Consider the following 20,702-nt stretch of genomic DNA (forward strand, 5'->3'; position numbering starts at 1 on the left):
ACTGTACTAAGCGCTGGGGTGGATACAAGCAAATTGGGTTGGACACAATCCTACTGGAATCTGAAATGATCCAGTGAGCACATGCAGATCACGCCTGACAACCGCACATGCATATGTGCTAAAGATTTTTAACCTTGGGACGTTTGCTACTCTCAATTGACCTTTTTATTCAGTGAGCTGTTTTATTATGCAGAATCCCCTCAACAGGCTGGAGATAAAAATATTCTGTTGGAGAATGGAGCTTGAAATTCCGATACTCAAATAAAATATCATTATCTCTGACACAGCTTGGTGGATTTTGCTTAATATTATGGCTAATTGGATAAATGAAAGATAAGCCAAGACAGTACAGTGCTCTGCACACAGTAAACGCTCTATAAATATGATTGATTGAATGAATGAATAACCCGACACTTATCTCCTATGAAAGAGGTCACTTCTGTATGTCAAGATATTTCCCCTCTCATATCTAGGACCATAGTTTCAAGATACGCAGTAGGGCTGTCCCATGTTTCTGAAAGAGTGAGAGTGGAAAGGAGGGATGGAAGGTATATTCAGGGGTGGGGGCAGGTCAGATAAGGTACCTCTAGGCCACCCTGCAGCCAGGCACAAAAGAAAATTCAAAATGACTTAGTTCAAAGCAGAAAAGAGAGTTGGGTTAGTGATAAACAAAAATAACATCCTCAAATTCTAAGCATCAGCCATACCTGATATCTACCCAATCCAGTCCCAGCAAAGATCTCTAAATTTGGTAGAGGTGAGGAACAAACTCCATAAACATAGCTAGATCCATGGCGAAAGAAGGTGCAAAGAAAGGACGTCTTCCAGCTGGGGGATCTGCCGGCACAGCGCAATCCACAACGGCACCCACCAGAATGACGTTCTACGTGTTTCGAGGTAAGGCTGGATGATTTTCAGAACTAGTATTAGAAGGTGAATCAAAAATCCCAAAGTAGCTGACAAAGTATCACTCTTTCAAGTTAGCCATGAAAGACAATTTGCAGGAGGAATGAAATCCCGTGCTATTGTTCCAGGTCAAAAATTCAGTTTTGATTGTAAATATTGCTCTTTCAGCAGATGATTTCTCTTAGGCTTAAGATAATATTTTGAGGGCAAGGGTCAATGATAATATGAAATGGTTGATGCTAACGCACTGTTAGTGTGACTTTTTTATTGCTAGTGTGATATACTGGTAAAATGAGAAGCAACGTGGCTCAGTGGGAGGAGCAAGAGTTTCAGAGTCGCAGGCCCTGAGTTCTAGGCCTGGCTTTGCCACTTGCCTGCTGTGTGACTTTGGGCACTTAACTTCTCTATGCCTCAGTTTCCTCATTTGTATTATGGGGATTAAATACCCGTTCACCCTCAGGACTGTGAGCCCTGTGCGGGACAGGGACTGTGTCCGCTCTGATTACCTTGTATCTACGCTAATGCTTACTACAGTGTCTGACACAGAGTAAGCACTTAACAAATACCAAAAAAACTCCCAACAAAAATACAAAGAAAATCTTGCTTTCCCACACTCCTTCCCATTCACAGGGCAAGAGGTGGAAGAGCATCTCGAGACTGTCAGCACATCTGGCCCTGCTGGGCAGAGGCGAACTGAGACAATCAATCAATCGTACTTATTGAGCACTTACTGTGTGCAGAGCAACAATGACAACAGAAACAACAATGTACTACTGAGGCAGGGAGCTGCCTGGTGCAATTCTGCTGCCCAGGACTGCTCCTACAAGGAGACAGACTGTCTGGGAACCTCACTGAACATCAACACTGCTGGCCACACCTGGTTCCAGTCCCTGTTGGCGGACCAGGCCGATGTCTAGTACTTGAGGAGTGCATCATTTCAGGACCTTGCTGTGGCCTGAGAGTTTCCTTGTTATGCTAGACAACAACAGTTGCTTTTAGTCTATATTTCGAAATCCCACTTACCATCTAAATATGTGGTTGTAGGATCGGAACTATCATTTCTGATTTCAAAACCTGTCACACTTCAAGAAATGTTTTGCACAAATGCAGCAACGTTGCTGAAGGAACACTGCTGACCCCAGGGAGCTGGGTATTCATCCCTAGCAGTCACCTTAGTCACCTTTAGCTGCTGCTGGAATTGAGGTCACTGAAGAGTGTATCAACAGTGATTTTCCATATCACCAATTCTAGTGGCCTGAAAAAAAAACACCGCAATAGTAACAAGCCCAATTTAGAGGGAGTGGACTTAAATGTTTCGAGTGAAGGCGAACAGCATTATTGTTTCTCATTTTTACTCTACGCCACATTGGTTTCAACTTTCCAACGTTAGCCCCTTCGGTGGCATGAGCTCCAGGGGAGCAGGCAATAAATCGACAAGGGGCCCAAGGGAGCCACAGGGTACTGAAGAAACAATTTTGGAAGCCATAATGGGAATTTTAAAAAGGACTGGGAGGGCAAAGTGAGAGAAGTTGGATTCAAGGGAAGACGGTGTTACCTGATCACTAGGTGGAGATCCCAGGGAGGGTGGATGGGTCCATCTTACTTCCAGTGTGGTTAAAGCCAGGTATCTTATCTTGAAACCACTCTGACAATATAAATGCATGAATGTATTCTCTAGTCAACCTACTCATGGGACCTCTTTCTCCTCTTCTCCCACCACCGGTCTCTTGCTCACACCCTCCTGCCTGCCTGGAAATCTCCCCCTTCACTCCCAGCAGATGACTACTCTCTCCACCTTCAAAGTCCTTCTGAAACCAAATTTCCACCAGGAGGCCCTTCCCTAATTTATCTTTTGTGTCCTCACCCCATTCCCACCTCTACTGACCCCTCTGCCTTCCATGGGCCCTGAACACTTGGATACGCAATCACCCACTGCCCGGTGGGACTCCTGTAGATAATTTTAAACACAGTTTCCTCCCCCCGATTTGTAATTGATTTTAGTGTTTGTCTCCCCTGCTGGTTGTAAGCTCTTTGAGGGCAGGAATTATGTCTATTAACAGTACTGTTCAGTACAGTGCTCTGCACAGGGTAAACATTAATAGGTACTATAGAATGACTGATTTAATTATATTACCCTTCTATAATTGAGTACACAATTCCGATAAAAATTGGGTTATCCGACCTGGGTTCAGGCCCCAATCTCCCATTCACAATATTGTCCCCCCGCCAAAATTGGGTATCTGAATTTGGTTCAGGAACCAATCACCCATTCGTAATACTGTCCTTATGGGAAAATTGGTTCTGACTTACAACTTTTCGACTCGATGCAGTTTTTCAGGAACCAGTCGGGTCATAAATCCAAAGACTGCTTGTACTTCCAAGGAATACCTTATGCCTGGGAAAATCCAGACCAACTGGAGGGAGGAAATTTGAAAGCCAAGTCAATTATATTTTAATCATTTTCTGTATTCACCATATAGGGTAAGGTGGGCTTTGGGTTTAACAGAGATGTGTTAACGGATGGGCCTCTGCGCCTAGGCGAGTTTGTTGGATAGGATTTACTTGGAGCAGTTTTTAATAGGGTTCAGCTCACGCACAGCATAAAACTCTCTGAAGCATTCCTCAATATAAGAGAGAGCTCAAGCAGCCCATCGGAGCGGACAAAAGGAGGATCCATTCTTATATTTTAATTTTTGTATAGGAAACAGATTTTTTGGCCATATCAAATCAATCTATTTCTTCTCCAGTTTTGGATCTCCTTCATTCGATTCAATCAGGGATCGTTTGAAACCCCGGCAGATAAGTTATTTCGGGTTCATTTTTGCAAAAGAAGTTGGGAATACTGAGACAAAACCTCCTGTCCTCAGAGAAGAAACAAACCTTTTATTCCCTGGGATTGTCTTTCTAGAAATTACCCGTAACTCCTGCTCTCAGACCCTTCACTCCACTGTGCCTGAGGTGCTGATCTGCCGCAGCCTGCTCTCTGAAAGCACTGCAGTTAAGCAAGCCAAGCCTGGGTTTTCACGACTCTGGAGGTCTAGAAAATAAGCAGTGAGTAACCGGGCAATATGAACAAAAGTCAATTTATTTTATATATATAGTCTCTAGTAATTTATAATAGCCTCTTGGATTTTAAACATCTTTTTGCTCTTTCCAATGCTTAAAAATTATAATTTTAAAACATTAAATACTGTTTTATGTACATTATGATTTCATTTTCTTATTTCTACACCGAATGGGATGGGCCTCCAAGTATAAACTTGGAGGGAGGAGAGGCAGGATGTATGATTTCTTTGACTGCGGTATTTAAAAGGTCACCAAATATAACTGTAGATTAGACTATATGAAAAATAGCCGACCGTCATGACCTTCTGGTATACTTCTTATATATATGTGTACATATATATAAAAACAGAATTCATCTGATCAACTCAGTCCATTGTCGGGTAACGCAACTTTTTTTTAAATCCTTGTTCTCATTTTATATAAAATAACAATATACAGAGAGTGGGGTTTGTTACATTTGTTCATCCTACACATACAGTAAATAAACGTTTAGGTATGGCTTTGCAAAGGTAGGTTATGACGTGACTTTCAGACTTTATTTATTTAAAAGCATCTTAAGAGACCGTGTTAGTGTGCTTACAATAGCAGCCAAGGTGGTTGAATGTGGAGCTAAGAGTTTAACGCTAGGGTCACTGTTGTTCTGGCCTATTGCTGCCTGGGCAGCTTTCAGAAGGCAGATGTAGTTTACGACCACCTCCTTGATCTTGGCTACAATTTCCTGCTGCTGTGTTTTCGAGTTCACGACTTTAACTAATCGCATGCAGGCTTCTGTTAAGCAGCAGAGGACTTGAAAGCTAGAAGTCATAGCTAAAAGCATTTCCTCGGGGCTCTTCTCAGCCACGGCCAGCTGCCTGCAGGCACTTCCCAACTGCCTCGATTCCACGGATAACAGCTGTTTGTACTGGGACAGGTCAAGGATGTCGTAGGCTTCGGGACGCGCCTCTCCTCCCTCCCCGACGCTGCCGCGGACCAGGCACAGGAGTTCGTTGGCGTCGTTCTGGGCGGCGAGGAACCCGTCGGGCATCGCGTACGTGTTCGCCTTCAGCACGTTGATCCTCGCGATCCGGGCGTCGAAAGCCAGACAGCCAAGGTCCCGGTTGGCCCACTCCCCGGGGTCTCCCGGCCCGCTGCCCCCACCGGGGCCACGGTAAGAGATCTCCCCGGTGGACACGACGATGGTCATCTCCACCTCCGGGGACGAGGACGGACGGGCGGATCCCGACGCCTTGCTCGATATCTGCGGTCGGTAGAGGCAGGTGAGCCGGCGGCCATCTCTGCCGACGTCCTCGTCCTCCTCATCGTCCTCGTCCACCTCCCTCCGTCTGCTCAGGAAACAGTAGCTGAACGGGCCGCGGCATCCCCAACCTCCGGCCTCCGGCCTCCGAGGGGGCAGCGTCCTGTACGGCTTCAGGACCTTCTGGGCCCACCCGACTGAGGCCTTGCTGTTATCTTTACCTTCCAAGCTCAAGTTCAGAGAACTCTGTGAGTGACTTTTGGTCAACTTTTGGCCCAGCGGGAGCTCGGCCCTTTTTTCTGACTTGGATCCGTCTGCTTCCGGGATGTCCGGGCCCTTCGAGTGAGCCATCATCCGCTTCCGTCGCTCAAGGAACATTTCAAAGCCCGGAGATCCTGTAATGACGCTGCTGCTGCGCCTCAGTACGCTTCTGCTGGGCGGCATTCGGAAGCTTCCTCCCCTCACGTCGCGTGGCTGGATGCTCACCGCTGCTCCACAAGCCTGCTTCGCTGTGGGAAAATCTTTAGAGTCGTGGTTTTGACTTGGCACCTTGGATTCGGAGTGAATGTTGGATGACAGCATAATGGAGTCAGCTTTTGGATGTTGAGAAAAAGCCGAAGGCATGCCTCCTCGTCTTTCTTTCCCAGGCTCTGTGAAAGCTACACTAGGGGTAGTAGAAAGACAGAGAGAATCATTAAGCATCTCCCTGACACGATTATTACCTTTACCCAGATAGCAACCATAGAGTTAATAATAATAATTATTATGTTATTTGTTAAGTGCTTACTATGTGCCAGGCACCATACTAAACACTGGGGTGGAGAGAAGCACATCGGGTTGGACAGAGTCCTTTGTCCCATGTGGGACTCAAAGTCTCAATCCCCATTTTAGAGATGAGGTAACTGAGGCACACAGAAGTGAAGTGACTTGCCCAAGGTCACACAGCAAACAAGTGGTGGAGCCTGGATTGGAGTCCCTGACCTTCGGACTTCCAGGCCCACACTTTATTCACTGTGCCATGCTGCTTCTCTAATGCGAGTGTCCGGGGGAATGTGCTACATGTTTGGGTGACAGCCCTTTACCAAGACTGCACCTGGTATGAAGAGGTGCAGTTTTGACCTTCTGAAAAAGAAGGGGATTTTTGAAACCCATCATTCCAGTTTAAATGGACTCATTCATAACTGGGACTATTAATGCCTCTTTCACTTGTTCTGATGTGTATATAGATCTCTAGTTCTTTTTATTTAGATTGAGGCTATTGATACCTGTTTACTTGTTGTGATGTCTGTTTCCCCCCTCCTAGACTGTGAGCCCATTGTGGGCAGGGATTGTCTCTCTGTTGCTGAACTGTACTTTCCAAGCGCTTAGTACAGTGCTCTGCACACAGTAAGCGCTCAATAAATGTGATTGAATGACTGAATGACCAGGGATTAAGTGGTAACATGGTATGCTAGAATCAGACAAGGGTATTTTCAGGAATTATGCTCTGCCACTCACTACAGAAAGGCTATACTCCCTAAGACACTTTTTCAGCATTATGCTTGACACAGTTTTCCAGATGTAACGTTGCCAGTAACTCAATTCAGAGAATTCTGTTCAGAGGCGCTACTGGTCTCGTATCGGTGGTGTCACAAAGGTTTGAGGGGGCTGGGGGAATGGGGAGTTACTATGTTGAGCTGATGATGGAATTATTAGTTTACTCTGGAGTACCTATTCAAATTAAACCACTGGCTTGGATAATCAAATGATAAGATTTCCTGAATTCCACTGTCACAAAACCTCCACCTGGCAAGCCATGAAAGAGGGGTTTGTGTTGAGAAAGTAAGATCCCTTTACTTGAGGGGACTGAGAAAACACTGCATTAAGGGGAAAAACACCAGAAGGAACCATTGTTTATAGCCTTTTAGATTAAATGTCACATCCAGGCCACACACTTTTGTTTTTGTAAGGATCAAGTAAATGGAAATTCCCCTCCAAGGAAGTTGGACCAAAACTCATGCTGTATTCCACAAGCATAAATCAAGAGAAAATGATTTCTGCAAAAGGATTACTCTGTAGTCCTGGATATTTAGACTAGTAATAAGGCCTTCCAGACCCTGAGAGTTTGTTAAACACAGGAATAGGTTCACAAGGGAGGTTGGATTTGCCCTTCCTGGAGATCTACAACTGTGGTATCTGTTAAGCACTTACTATGTGCCAGCACTGTACATTGTGATGGGGTGCATAAAAGCAAATTGGATTGGGCACAGTCCATATAGCACATAGTAAGCGCTTAACAAATGCCATTATTATTATTATTATTATTATTATTATTATTATTATTATTATTATTATGGTTGCCCCCAACCCGATACTGGTTTCTGCCGGCACTGGCTGAGGCAAACCCAGGAACAGATACAAAAGTTCTCCTAAAGTATGTTTCCAATCGCTTTGGTTTGTTGCAGAAAAGAGGTGCTCTGCCTGAAACAGGAGACTGCAGGGAAGAGCCTCCTCAGTCAGGGGTGTCTAGCAGCAGCTGCAGACTGAAGCCCTCCTGAGATAATAATAATAATAATAATAATAATAATAATAATAATAATAATAATAATAATAATAATAATAATAATGGCATTTATTAAGCACTTACTATGTGAAAAGCACTGTTCTAAGCGCTGGGGAGGTTACAAAGTGATCCGGTTGTCCCACGGGGGGCTCACAGACTTCATCCCCATTTTACAGATGAGGGAACTGAGGCCCAGAGAAGTTAAGTGACTTGACCAAAGTCACACAGTTAACAATTAGCGGAGCCGGGATTTTAACCCATGACCTCCAACTCCAAAGCCCGTGCTCTTTCCACTGAGCCACAAGCGAAAACGTATTTACCCACTTAGCTAGCACACATGAGCTATTAGTCTAGGAGGATTTAGCTGGACTTGAGATGTCTCCAGGCTGAAGAGCCCCCACATTTCCCCAGAACAAGTTCAGTCTGTTCAATATCAATATTCTCACTGACTTAATCAAAACTGATCAGTGGATTGTATTGGGTTTGTAACTGTCCACTTGTATACTGACAAAGAAGCAGCATGGCCTAGTGGAAGCAGTACGGACCAGAGAGTTAGAAAACCTGAGTTTTAATCCTGGCTCTGCCACTTGTCTGCTTGTGACCTTGAGCAAGTCACTCAACTTCTCTGCCTCAGTTTCCTCAACTATGAAATGGGGATTAAATCCTACTCCCTCTGACATAGACTGTAAGTCCCACGTGGGACAAGGACTATGTCCAACCTGATTACCTTACATCTGCCCCAGTGCTTAATGCAGTGTTTGGCACATAATTAATGATAATGATAATAATAATAATAATGGTATTTGTTAAGCACTTACTATGTGCCAAGCACTGTTCTAAGCACTGGGAGGGATACAAGGTAATTAGGTTGTCCCACGTGGGGCTCAGTCTTAATCCCCATTTTACAGATGAGGCAACTGAGGCACAGAGTAGTTAAGTGACTTTCCCAAGTCACACAGCTGACAAGTAGCAGAGCCAGGATTAGAGGCCATGACTTCTGACTCCCAAGCCCCTGCTCTTTCCACTGAGCCATGCTTAAAAAGTACCATAATTTGATAAAGTTGATTTTTTAAAAAACTTTTTAACTACTGCTAAAAAAAATCCATATTTTTTTAACAGTTATCAGGGTCCACACCAAGATTATTAATAAAAATTAATGTGACATGCACATACATAGATTTCTGACTATGTGACCCACTTCTAAAAAGAACTTGGGCACTCCTGCCCAAGGAAGAGAAGGTGGAGGCAGGAAAAAAAGTGAAAGAGACGAAAGACATTTAGGAGGAAGAGGAAAAAAAAGGAGGAAGAAGGAAAGGAGGAGTGGAGGAAGAAGGGAAGGAGGAGAGGAGGAAGAAGGAGAGGACAAGGCAGGGAGGAGAAGGAAGAGTGGGGGGAGGAGAAGGTGGGAGAGGAGGAGGAAGAGGCAGGAGAGGAGGAAGGAGTGAGGGAGGAGGGAGCAGAGATAGGGAGGATGGAGAGGAGAAGGCAGAAATGAGAAGGAAGAGTAGGGGAGGAGAAGGGGAAGATGGAGGAAGATGAGGAGGGGGAGGTAGAAAAGGAGGACGAGGCATGCGAGGAGGAAGAGGGGGAGGAGGCCACAAATGAATAGGAAGGATAAAAAAGAGGTGTCGGTATAATTGGAAATAATAATAATTATAATTATAATAATAATGGTATTTGTTAAGGACTTACTATGTTCCAAACACTGTATTAAGCACTGGGGTGGATACAAGCAAATCGGGTTGGACACAGTCCCTGTACCACATGGGGCTCACAGTCTCAATCCCCATTTTTTTTACAGATGAGTTAACTGAGGCACAGAGAAGTGAAATGACTTGCCCAAAGTCACAGAGCAGACAAGTAGCAGAGTCAGGATTAGAACCCATGACCTCCTGACTCCCAAGCCCATGCTCTATCCGCTGGTGAGTCTCACAGATGCTACAAAGGTGAGTGGATGTGGGCAGGGCAATCAGTGTGGTGAGGTCTGAGGAGAGGAAGAAGGAAGGGACAGTAGGGACAGGAACTAGATAACCTCTTCCCAAATCCAGCAATGAGCTTGCCCGAATGGATTACTGGGAATTACCGCTCTGCACACAATAAGCGCTCAATAAATATGATTGAACGAATGGGAATTAAGTCTGGGCCAAGGTTGACACTTAAACCAATAGCATACCTTTTGTTTGAGGTTTCTCTTAACGTCCTGGCAGTTTCCCCACCGGTTTCCATCCCGGGGTGCATTCTCTTTCCTGTCAGGTGGTCTCGGCAATCCCACCACCCACCCCGCCTCGGCAAAGAAACGCTAGCCCCAAACGGAACATTTCTCGGTTGCCGTACCTGTGGTTTCCTTAATCTTGGGGATCCGATGACATCCGTCTCTCAAAGTGCCAAACAGGGGCTCGGCGCCCATGGCCGCGTGCACCACGGGCACCGTGACCCGGTGGCACATGGCGTCGGCCTGCTGGTGCAGCTCCTTAAACGCCGCCCCGGCCGCTCTCTCATCCGCGGGAATGTAGGTCGTGCCCTTCGCCTCGGAGATGATGCGCTTTGCATCCGAGGGGCACAGAGGGGACTCCACTGGGGTGGCGCATGCACTGCCGCTGCTTCCGGTGCTGCAGCCTGCGTCCACTGAAGAGCACTGGGAGCTCTGCAGAGAAAAATGGCCCTCGCTCTGGAGGGAAGACATGCGCTTGGCCAAGTGGTACTCGCAGAGCCGGGTAACGCCCTGCTCGCCATCAGGAAGGTCGGGAGGGCGGTCGTCAGCCGCTGAAGCGGCACCCTCCGGATGGGACGGGTCTTTGGCCGAAGACACGCAAGTGACGTCAGGCAGGAAGCCGTCGCCCTGTCCGAGGCCAGAGGCCCCGTGGGTGTCTCCATCAGGCTCCCCTCCATCCTTACACTCAGCTTCCAGTGCCCCAAGTCCCGGAATTCTGGGCATGGCCTTTCCGGAGCCGGTCTCTGGACCCGACATGTCCCCAGCTCCACCCTCGGCAGGTGTGTACCACCTCTGGCTGTCCTTGCGAAAAGCAGTTCTCTCCAGATTAAAAGCGCCCAGGCGCCGCTGGCTCTCTCTTGCCGACAGAGCCCCGAATTGACCTTTGGCTTCCTCTTCCCCCTCGGTTTTTTTAGCTCCGTGCTGTTTTTTCCCCACCACGCGCCCGTCGGAGCCTGTTTTCCCATCCCCGTCGGCTGGCTTGCTTTTCCTTTTGCTAGTGCAAGAGTACACCACGGATCCCATGTGCAATTTGCTAAAATAGTCTGTGACCGATTTGGTCTCCATGGTTTCTGGCTCCATCTCCATGTTATCCGAGTGAAGGATCTGCTTCGAAGGCACAACTTTGGACTGCAGCTCTGCGCCTGGACAACGAGCCGGGGCCTGAGAGCCCCTCAGGGGCAGCCCCCCAGCGTGGTTTTTAGAGATGGGGAACTCCGTCTGCTCCTCCACGAGGGGGTGGTACCCTTCGCTCGTCGCCAAGAACAAGCGTGTGGTATTTTCCGACTGTTTCTGGGCCGAGGCCAGCTCTGAACTTTCAGTCATTTCAGAAGAGTTTGTTTCATTGCCCGAATCGGAAGAGGACTCGGGGCTATAAGCTCGTAAGATAGCTACACCTGTATGCCATAAGAAATAAGAGCCGATTAATAAATACATCAGAGGCACTTCGATACATGTAAGAAAACGGGACTCGGCACATACGAAAATACATTCTCTTGTCTTTCGCCTTTCATTCAAAGGACACGGTTTATTGCACAGTTGCTCCGAAAAAAAAAACAAAAAAGTGTCACAAACATTAAAAAGAAAAAGGGTGGTTCCAGCGCGTGCTATGAAACGGGCCATGCGGAAGATGAGGTGCAACGAACACAAGGGAGGATGTCCCACGGTAAATGGCTCGGGGATGAAATGGTGTGATTATCAATGAATAAATGTAACAATCGTGAAAGAACCTGAATTGTCATTGGCCTGATGCTCCTCTGATGCAGCCAGAGCCTCCAGTGCCTGCAGGGTAGAGACTACAGCATCGTCCAGCTCCTTTTCACAATTCCCTTCCGGGTTTGTCGGGACAGCATCGATGAGTGACACCGGGATGTCACTGTTTTGCAGGCTGCTGGCAGGCTCTTGGTCTTCTCGACGCTGGGCTGCTTGGTGCTGAGAGTCTTCCTCATCCGAGCTGTCTCTGAAGCCAGGCGGGGGAGCAGCAATGGCCATGTTTAAGGAGTGCAACAAGAAGTCATCTTCATTATCATCGCCTTCGGGAGGGGGCAGGGATGTCAGGTCAATGATGTCGTCACTTGACCCTGAGAGATTGAGAATGGTGGGCTGGTGCATTTCTCCTACCACGAGATCTTCCTCGCAGCTGACTTCATCTTCATCCTCGGCCTCATCCGCGTTTTCCGCGTAACAGATATCGTGCAGTAGGGGCTCTTCTATTCCTTCGGCAGCGCCGAAGTTTTTCCCATCACTGATGTTGGCATACACCGAATTAGCCTCAAACTGAATGCTCTCAGCATCGGGAGACATGTCGAGATCTTTCATGTCATTGGCATGGCTTAGATAGAGCAGTCTCTGTTTCTCCAACCCTTCTGGACTTTCATCCAGTAATCTTTCATAACCAAGGTGTTGTGGATTAATACTGTCTAAGGCGAGTTCTCCAAAAATGAAGGAGACCTTTGCTGCTCTGGGAGAATCCTGTGCTGTTTGGTTCGTGTCCAGCCCCGAGAGGGACAGAAACGTCTGCTGAGTTATACCTCGGTTTTCGGCTCCACAGGTGGGATCATCCTGGTCGCTCAACTGACCATCAAGCCCATGTGGATTTTCCAAGAACATGTGCCTGTGGTCTTTGGGGGTCAGGGTGCCATCTGCAGTATCTGGGCTCTTCTGGGTAGTGTCTATGAATGTTATTTGGGTTTCTTTATCTCCCTCGGCAGAGAAGGTAGTCATTTTGGGAGCCCAGTTCCAATCAGGGGCATGGAGGTTATGCTTCTCTTTATTTTCGGACCCTAGAGAGAGAGAGTGAGAGAGAGAGAGAGAGAGAGAGAGAGAGAGACAGACAGACAGACAGACAGACAGACAGAGACAGAGAGAGAAATTCATTAAAGACATGAAACAGAGGACCGAGGTTCTTGTGACTGATCAGATAGATTCTCCAACTTGAATAACTGTCATTTAAAATAATGCAGAGACACTGGCATGAAGTTGATCATGTGGTTATCCAATGACTTCACAGGAAAACTAATAATAATAATTGTGCTATTTGTTAAGCACTTATTACATGCCAAACACTGTTCTAATCACTGGGGTAGATACAAGGTGATCAGGTTGGACACAGTCCTTGTCCCATATGGGGCTCACAGTATTGATCCTCATTTTACAGATGCGGTAACTGAGGCACAGAGAAGTTAAGCGACTAGCCCAAGGTCACACAGCAGACATGAGCCGGCATTAAAACCCAGGTCCTTCTGACTCCCAGGCTCAAGATCTATCCATTCATACTGAAGCCTGAACTTCTACAGCCACGCTACACTAGTCATGCATTGTAAGGGACAGCACTTGGGCACTTTCAAGAAGGGCCCAGGAGCCTGGGGACAGGCCAATCTCCTAGGTTCGAACATTAAAGCATGGACACAAGGACTTAATACACAGTACTCTGGATCCCCAGTAGTGATTGCCATCTTAGGGTCTGCCGGCCTGGTGGTGGTCTGATTAGGTAGTCTGGAGTAATTAGGTCACGGGCCTGGAAGTCCCAAGGTTTGCTGCCATTCGTCTGCTGCATAGGGATAGGACACGGGCCTGGGAGTCACAAGGTTTGCTGCCCCACTGTTGGGTAGGGACTGTCTCTTTATGTTGCCAATTTGTACTTCCCAAGCGCTTAGTACAGTGCTCTGCACAAAGTAAGCGCTCAATAAATACAATTGATGATGCTGATGATTTGTCTGCTGCATAGGGATAGGGCACGGGCCTGGGAGTCCCAAGGTTTGCTGCCATTCGTCTGCTGCATAGGGATAGGACACGGGCCTGGGAGTCACAAGGTTTGCTGCCCCACTGTTGGGTAGGGACTGTCTCTTTATGTTGCCAATTTGTACTTCCCAAGCGCTTAGTACAGTGCTCTGCACACAGTAAGCGCTCAATAAATACAATTGATGATACTGATGATTTGTCTGCTGCATAGGGTTAGGGCACGGACCTGGGAGTCACAAGGTTTGCTGCCCCACTGTTGGGTAGGGACTGTCTCTATATGTTGCCAATTTGTACTCCCCAAGCGCTTAGTACAGTGCTCTGCACACAGTAAGCGCTCAATAAATACAATTGATGATGCTGATGATTTGCCTGCTGCATAGGGCTAGGGCACGGGCCTGGGAGTCCCAAGGTTTGCTGCCATTTGTCTGCTGCATAGGGATAGGGCACGGGCCTGGGAGTCACAAGGTGTGCTGCCCCACTGTTGGGTAGGGACTGTCTCTATATGTTGCCAATTTGTACTTCCCAGGCGCTTAGTACAGTGCTCTGCACACAGTAAGCGCTCAATAAATACAATTGATGATGCTGATGATTTGTCTGCTGCATAGGGTTAGGGCACGGGCCTGGGAGTCACAAGGTTTGCTGCCGCACTGTTGGGTAGGGACTGTCTCTATATGTTACCAATTTGTACTTCTCAAGCGCTTAGTACAGTGCTCTGCACACAGTAAGCGCTCAATAAATACAATTGATGATGATGATGATGGCTGAGGCAGATTCTTGCCACCTAGGCAAGGCAAGGTGGTGGGTCCCAAGTTTTCTGAGTAAGCCACAATAACAGCGTTAGGCAGAATTTGGAGGAGGGAGTCTCAGGGTTGGGGTAGCCCCTCTCCCCTGCCAAGAATGGCAGCAAGGCACAAGTAGCCCTCCCCTTCTTTATGCACCACCAAGGCAGAAGAGCCTAAGAAGCCATCTCCGACGTGAGGCTTCCTGGAAACCAATAACCACATCTGTACCATGGCATAGTATGGGAGAGGATACACACTGGGTTTGTAAACTTAAAATAGGAGGGATTCCTTGGGTCTCTAATACCATAATAATGGGGACTGGGAGACTATAAAATTCACCAAAATATCTTTTGGGATAACCTCATTTTTCGGTGCGATAAGCACAAAATTCTGGAACTGAGTACTTCCTCTTTCCAGGAGGACGAAGTCTCAATCTAATTTCCTTTTTAGGGACGAGGAGAAGAGGGGTAAACGTTCCACGGTTTCAGGAAAGTCGATACCTATTTCTCTGTTTCCAGCATTTTTCTTGTTGGCCATGTTAAATATGGAACGTCTTGAATCAACTAGTAGCCTGTAGTATCCAGCTGTTAAGCAGGCAAGATTCATGGCATCTGATGATTCCATTAGCAGAGTAATAGGCTGAAAAGAAAATGATTTCTTGGTTATAGGCGATAAGCTTTTAATTAGCCACCTTATTAAAATGTCAATGCCTACATTTATACCTTTATGACTTCTAAATGAAAGGGATTTTTTCAAAAGACTACTTTCGAGAACCCCAAATGAATCAATTGGTTATAACAGTGTTTGGGAGAGGCCAGTTCTTGAGATAGAAAAATTACATAAGGGTCATGTTAGTTTGGAAATACTGAATCATCTCAAATACTTTCTTACAATGTGAATTTGAAATTACAGTACATTCATTATTTTATGAAACCTGTCAGAGCCCAAATAAGCTTCCAGGATTTAAAATGTGACGCTTTCTGGCAGATTTCTCATCTCTGCCAGAAAATCTGGAGAAAGGTTAGCTTATGGATCAGAGTGGTAACTACTATTAGAGGCATTGAGGTCAGGGGGTTAGGGTTTACACTTGGACGAAGAGTGGAAAAGTGACAGAGGCAGAAAGAAGTAATTCTGGTAAAATGCAAATTCCCTCAGAAGTATGGGTGTGTAAGAAGCCAAAAAAATCCAAAATGAATTTGAGATGAGAAGTTTGGGGCTAAATGTTCCGGGATATATCAGTATTGGGAGACAGCATGGTCTAGTGGAAAGAGCATGGGACTGGAATCAATCATACAACGGTATTTATTGTGCATTACTGTGTGCAGAGCACCGTACTAAGTGCTTACAAAACAGCAGAGTTGGAAGACACGTTCCCTACCCACAACGAGTTTACAGTCTTGAGGGGAGACAAACATTAATATAAATGAACAATTTATAATGTATAATTTATAGAACTGGCAGTTGGAGGCCTGGGCTCTAGTAATCCCTGTTTTGCCACTTTGCCTGCTGTGTGGCCTGGGGCAAGTCACTTAAATTCTCTGGACCTCGATTTGCTTTCCTGTAAAATAGAGGTAAAATACCTTTTCTTCCTCTCTTGGATTGAGATCCCTTTTGGGGAAAGGGAATGTGTCTAAACTGATTATTGTGAAAACTACCCCAGCACTTGGCAAAAATTAAACGCTTAGGACAGTGCTCTTCACACAGTAAGCGTCCAGTAGCCCGTATCCTAACTCAACATCATCATTTTTCATTTACAGACTATCACCTGACCCCAAAGTAAAAATGAATGTAAAAAACCATGAGCAAATGAACATATTTCCTTGTCACTGATCCACTTGTGTCTCTCCTCTGAGGCTGTCGTAACTACTATTTATGGAGTCTGCTTGCCTGCTTGCTTATACATGACTGCTTGCCTTCCCCAATAAATTGTCTGGTATTTGAGAGCAACGATAATTTTGGTGTCTCATGCCCACCCCCTGAAATCATTAGCACAGTGCTCTGCCCATTAATTGAGTCACTTAATAGATAGTGCTGATGATCACAGAAGTAAAGGCAATGAAAATTCTATAAGATCACAAAAGCTATCAGGAGGACTGGAATTTATAAACAAGCCAAAAAGATCAGTGGGAACAGAAGGGAAGTGGGATGTGAGGAACAAAAGAGATGTGAGTCTATGCAAGAAAGAGTTACCAGGAAAGCTTTGCAACTGCATTCTAAGTAGCATAATAACAACAATAATAATTACTAGTGGCATTTGTTATGTGCTTGCTCTATGCTGAGCACTATATTGGAGTAGAAACAAGATAATCAGGTTGGATACAGTCCTTGATCCAACTGGCGCTCACAGTCTAAGTGGGAGGGAAAACAAGGATTTAATCCCAATTTTTCAGACAAGAAAACTGAGGCAGAGAGAAGCTTATTTGATTGTCCAAGGTCACACAGCAAGCAAGTGGCAGAGCTGGGCTTATAAACCAGGTCTCCCAATTCCCAGGCAAGTGTTCTTTTCATCAGGCCAAGAGTAATAAATGGCAGAAGGCATTTTCGGCTGTCATCAGACTCCTTTTTTTTTTCTTAAGGCTTCAATACTTTATTCTTAAAGATTAAACTCCTTGCTTACAAAATCAATAAAGCAGGTTGTAAAATGTTTGAGAGATTGGTAAAAAATGAACACAAAACCCAGAGGTAGCCTTTCACTAGGGTTCAGTGGTCTATGGGTTGGTTGAGGGGAGAGAAGGGAGAGGGGGAGGTGGTCTGATAGCCCAGGCTACCCACTCTGTCCAGCCACCATCATGGAAGAGAAGCCCCAGCCCAGGCAGACAGAAATAAATTGATTAGGAGCTCAGTTTTTAGAATGTTGGGAAGGCTGTGATGGTTTGAACGGAAGCTGTGTAGAACCTGAAGAAATGAAGAATGAACTTTTTGTTTTAGTACTGTTTAACTGCTGAGAAGCAGCATGGCTCAGTGGAAAGAGCACAGGCTTTGGAGTCAGAGGCCATGGGTTCAAATGCCAGCTCTGCCAATTGTCAGCTGTGTGACTTCCGAAAAGTCACTTCACTTCTCTGTGCCTCAGTTCCCTCATCTGTAAAATGGGGATTAAGACTGTGAGCCCCCCATGGGACAACCTGATCACCTTGTGTCCTCCCCAGCACTTAGAACAGTGCTTTGCACATAGTAAGCGCTTAATAAATGCCATCATTATCATCATTATTATTATTAGTTTCACTTTTTTATCTTGTGTGTGTGCCTCTCTCTCCACATGCCCTCCCGCACCTTAAACAGTAAATACTTTTCTAGGCCAAGGTTTGTGTAAGACTGTGTCTGAACCAATGTCCATTTATGATTCTCTGCACCCCACTGAAGTGTCTTGTGTTCTAAAAGCACTTAATAAATGCTATTATTATCTGACTGGTGAGTCAAACATGAAATATTTTTCCATTGTATTGTGATGATAGAATGCCTGATCAATATTAGTCAACATTTACTCAGTCCTAAGTATGCTTACATTCAAAGGCAGCAAGACATGTACCGTACACATTGGACACACCACTACATAAAATTACTACTCTAGTGTTTTCAAAAGAGCACAGTCTACCATGTTCAGTTTTCTAGAGTTCATTGTAGGTCAAGCACTTTGTGATTGAAGGCCAGAGTTTGAGCTGACAAAGAGAATCAGTTTGTGAGAAACCAATTAGACCCAGGCTGACTGAGGAGACAGAAAGCTCCAATAACAAAGGTCCTAAATGGGGGGACTCTCCATCATCCCTTATCTGGAACTTATATATGAAAACTGCTGACAGGAGTTTGTTGACTTTTTTAAAAAATTGTATTTGTTAAGTGCTTACTATATGTCAGGAACTGTACTAAGCGTTGGGGTGGATGCAGGCTAATCAGGTTGGACACAGTTCCTGTTCCACATGGGGCTCACAGTCTTCATCCCCATTTCACAGATGAGGTAACAGACACAGAGAAGCTAAGTGACTCACCCAAGGACAAACAGCAGACAAGTGGTGGAGCCACATGTCTGCTATGTGAACTTGGGCAAGTCACTTAACTTTTCTGTGCCTCCTCTGAAAAAAACGGGGATTAAAAGTGTGAGCCCAATATGGGACAAGGCCTGTGTCCAACCTGATTAACTTGTACTACCCCAGTGCTTAGAGCAGTGCTTGACACACAGTAAGTGCTTAAGTACAATAATTACTTTTATTATTATACAGCTGCTCTTATTCTGGCAGCTTTAGTTTCATCAGTCACCTCAGAAATTTTCTGTTACTGATAAATGAGTTACAGATACCAAAGGACCGGTGAATGTCAGTGGTTTAGCCCCAGAGCTATACAAGGAAGGATGGGTGCTTAGAGACCACTCACAGGGGTCCCTCACAGATGCCTTCTATTCCCCAATTGGAAAATTCACAAGGGCATTACAAACCTCGAAAATACCAAGGACGCAGTTTTATACTACTCAAAGCATCTGCTGCGGCAATGACAGCGCATGACACAATCATATCTCTAGACTATGAGCCATTACCAGAATACTTACTTTAACATCCAACACATGGAGCTCGACTCGCACGGTGTTTTCTTCCTCTGTAAACATCTCAATTCGGTTTACGTGACTGAAATCGGCTAACAGGGCCACCAGGTTCGTTTTTGTGTTTATCACGTGGCTTATACCATACCGGGGGCCCACTAACAGAGTCACTTCTGATCGCTTTTCTGCCTGCTACGTTGGACAGGAAAACACAATTAGAACACTGAACAATTTTCCATTTGGGGTCTAGGATGTTAAATTTTGTTTGTAAACTATTTCTGTGTTACAAATGACCACATCTTACAGTCAGAAGAAAAGCTAAACACTGATGGCACAGAGGGCATAAGTTATGAGTAATGTAGAAAAAACATCATTGTCAATCATGGATAATTTTAGGCTTTGGCTTCAGATAACTCTGTCTAAATGGTTCAAAAGAAAAACTCAGCCTTGAAAGAATCAAGGTTTCTAACAGAGATTGCTTCTTAATTTCAATGTAAAAAGGAGCCACCCAGTTCCTTGCTTCTAACATTTTTCAGATCTCATCGAGGTGAGAAATAAATGCTCTGAAAGAATTACACCATATTGGCTTTTGTCATCAGAACTGAATTTCATTCAAGTAACACTGCCGTAATATTTTTTGGACGATAAATTCTTTAAGAAAAAATAATGAAAAAGAAATTACCACCAACGTTGCTTTGAACACACGCCCCCCATATAATCGAAGGTCACTGAGGAATTTGAGATAATGTACCTTGGCTTGCAAAGCAGACAGCTAGGAGGAAAGGGAAACATCAGATGTTACTGCTGTTGCGGAGGGATGTAATAATGATGGGAAAATTGGAATATGATTATATTGCTAAAGGACAGTTAGCAAGGACACAGACCCTTTAGAGGGAATAAATGAAAATCGCAGCATGCTTAATTTCCTGATGAAGGAACACAGGAAGGAATCTTGAAATAAAAATCCTACTTATTGTGGAGAAATGAGCTCATATGCATGGGACTAGATCAGGGCATTCAATAATCCTGGATCTGTTCTAGAACAAAGAGTTAAAAGTGTTTAAATGAAGCATCTGTTCACGGAGGGTTTGTAAAAGTTGTCTGGGGCTTTCAGACTGTAATCAGTGACAAAAATGAGCTACACACAAACTTTGGCTAACCACTGATAATTCATTATGAATAAATGCAGGCTGGAGTCTTTTTTGCATTTCATAAGAGTATATTTTCTTTTGTGCATTGGCAATAGGTGCATTGGTTAAGAATTTGCTTGACTCAAATTCTGCCTCAAAAGGATTTCTTTAAAGAGAGTAATCCTTGGAATTCTTCACAGGCTTTGAGTCACTGAACTTTCTGAGTGCAAGTAAATTGCCAAATGATTTAAACCTTCTCATACAGCACACGTTTAATATTTTCTACATGAAAACATTTGCATCACAATAATTATTTAAAATTGACATTCAATTTAGGTAATGTATTTCTAAATGATAAGAGCTAGGCCCCAAACTGTAAAGTACTTAATCTAAAAATTGCTCAACTCCATGAGTAATGAGCCAATAAATGAGCACTATAATTCAAAATTTATAGGAGTGTCTATTATTGGTGAACACAATTATCAATATAGCGTAAATTACCTTTTACTGGAAACAATTTAAAAATCCTTCTCAAATCTGTATGTTGGGAACAATCATTGGTTA

The 20,702-nt window shown here is 45.0% G+C and overlaps 1 protein-coding gene across 3 annotated transcripts in view; it reads right to left on the reverse strand.

Moving 5' to 3' along the window:
* Window positions 1-4,012: 4,012 nt before the first annotated feature.
* The window catches only part of FRMPD4 (FERM and PDZ domain containing 4), a 254,040-nt gene continuing 237,350 nt past the window's right edge, over window positions 4,013-20,702 (reverse strand). For 2 of the 3 annotated variants that reach the window (XM_038757339.1, XM_038757340.1), the window contains exons 12-17: window positions 19,691-19,780; window positions 19,018-19,200; window positions 14,981-15,119; window positions 11,688-12,740; window positions 10,083-11,354; window positions 4,013-5,865 (exon numbers count right to left, since the gene is read on the reverse strand). In XM_038757339.1, coding sequence (XP_038613267.1) covers window positions 4,508-5,865; window positions 10,083-11,354; window positions 11,688-12,740; window positions 14,981-15,119; window positions 19,018-19,200; window positions 19,691-19,780 — 4,095 coding nt within the window. In that variant the 3' untranslated portion in view covers window positions 4,013-4,507. Of the gene's footprint in view, window positions 5,871-10,082; window positions 11,355-11,687; window positions 12,741-14,980; window positions 15,120-19,017; window positions 19,201-19,690; window positions 19,781-20,702 lie in introns of all 3 variants that reach the window. The other variant, XM_038757341.1, reaches the window with a different exon arrangement.

This window comes from Tachyglossus aculeatus, chromosome 15, assembly GCF_015852505.1.
Source record: "Tachyglossus aculeatus isolate mTacAcu1 chromosome 15, mTacAcu1.pri, whole genome shotgun sequence".
Classification (NCBI taxonomy): Eukaryota; Metazoa; Chordata; class Mammalia; order Monotremata; family Tachyglossidae; genus Tachyglossus; species Tachyglossus aculeatus.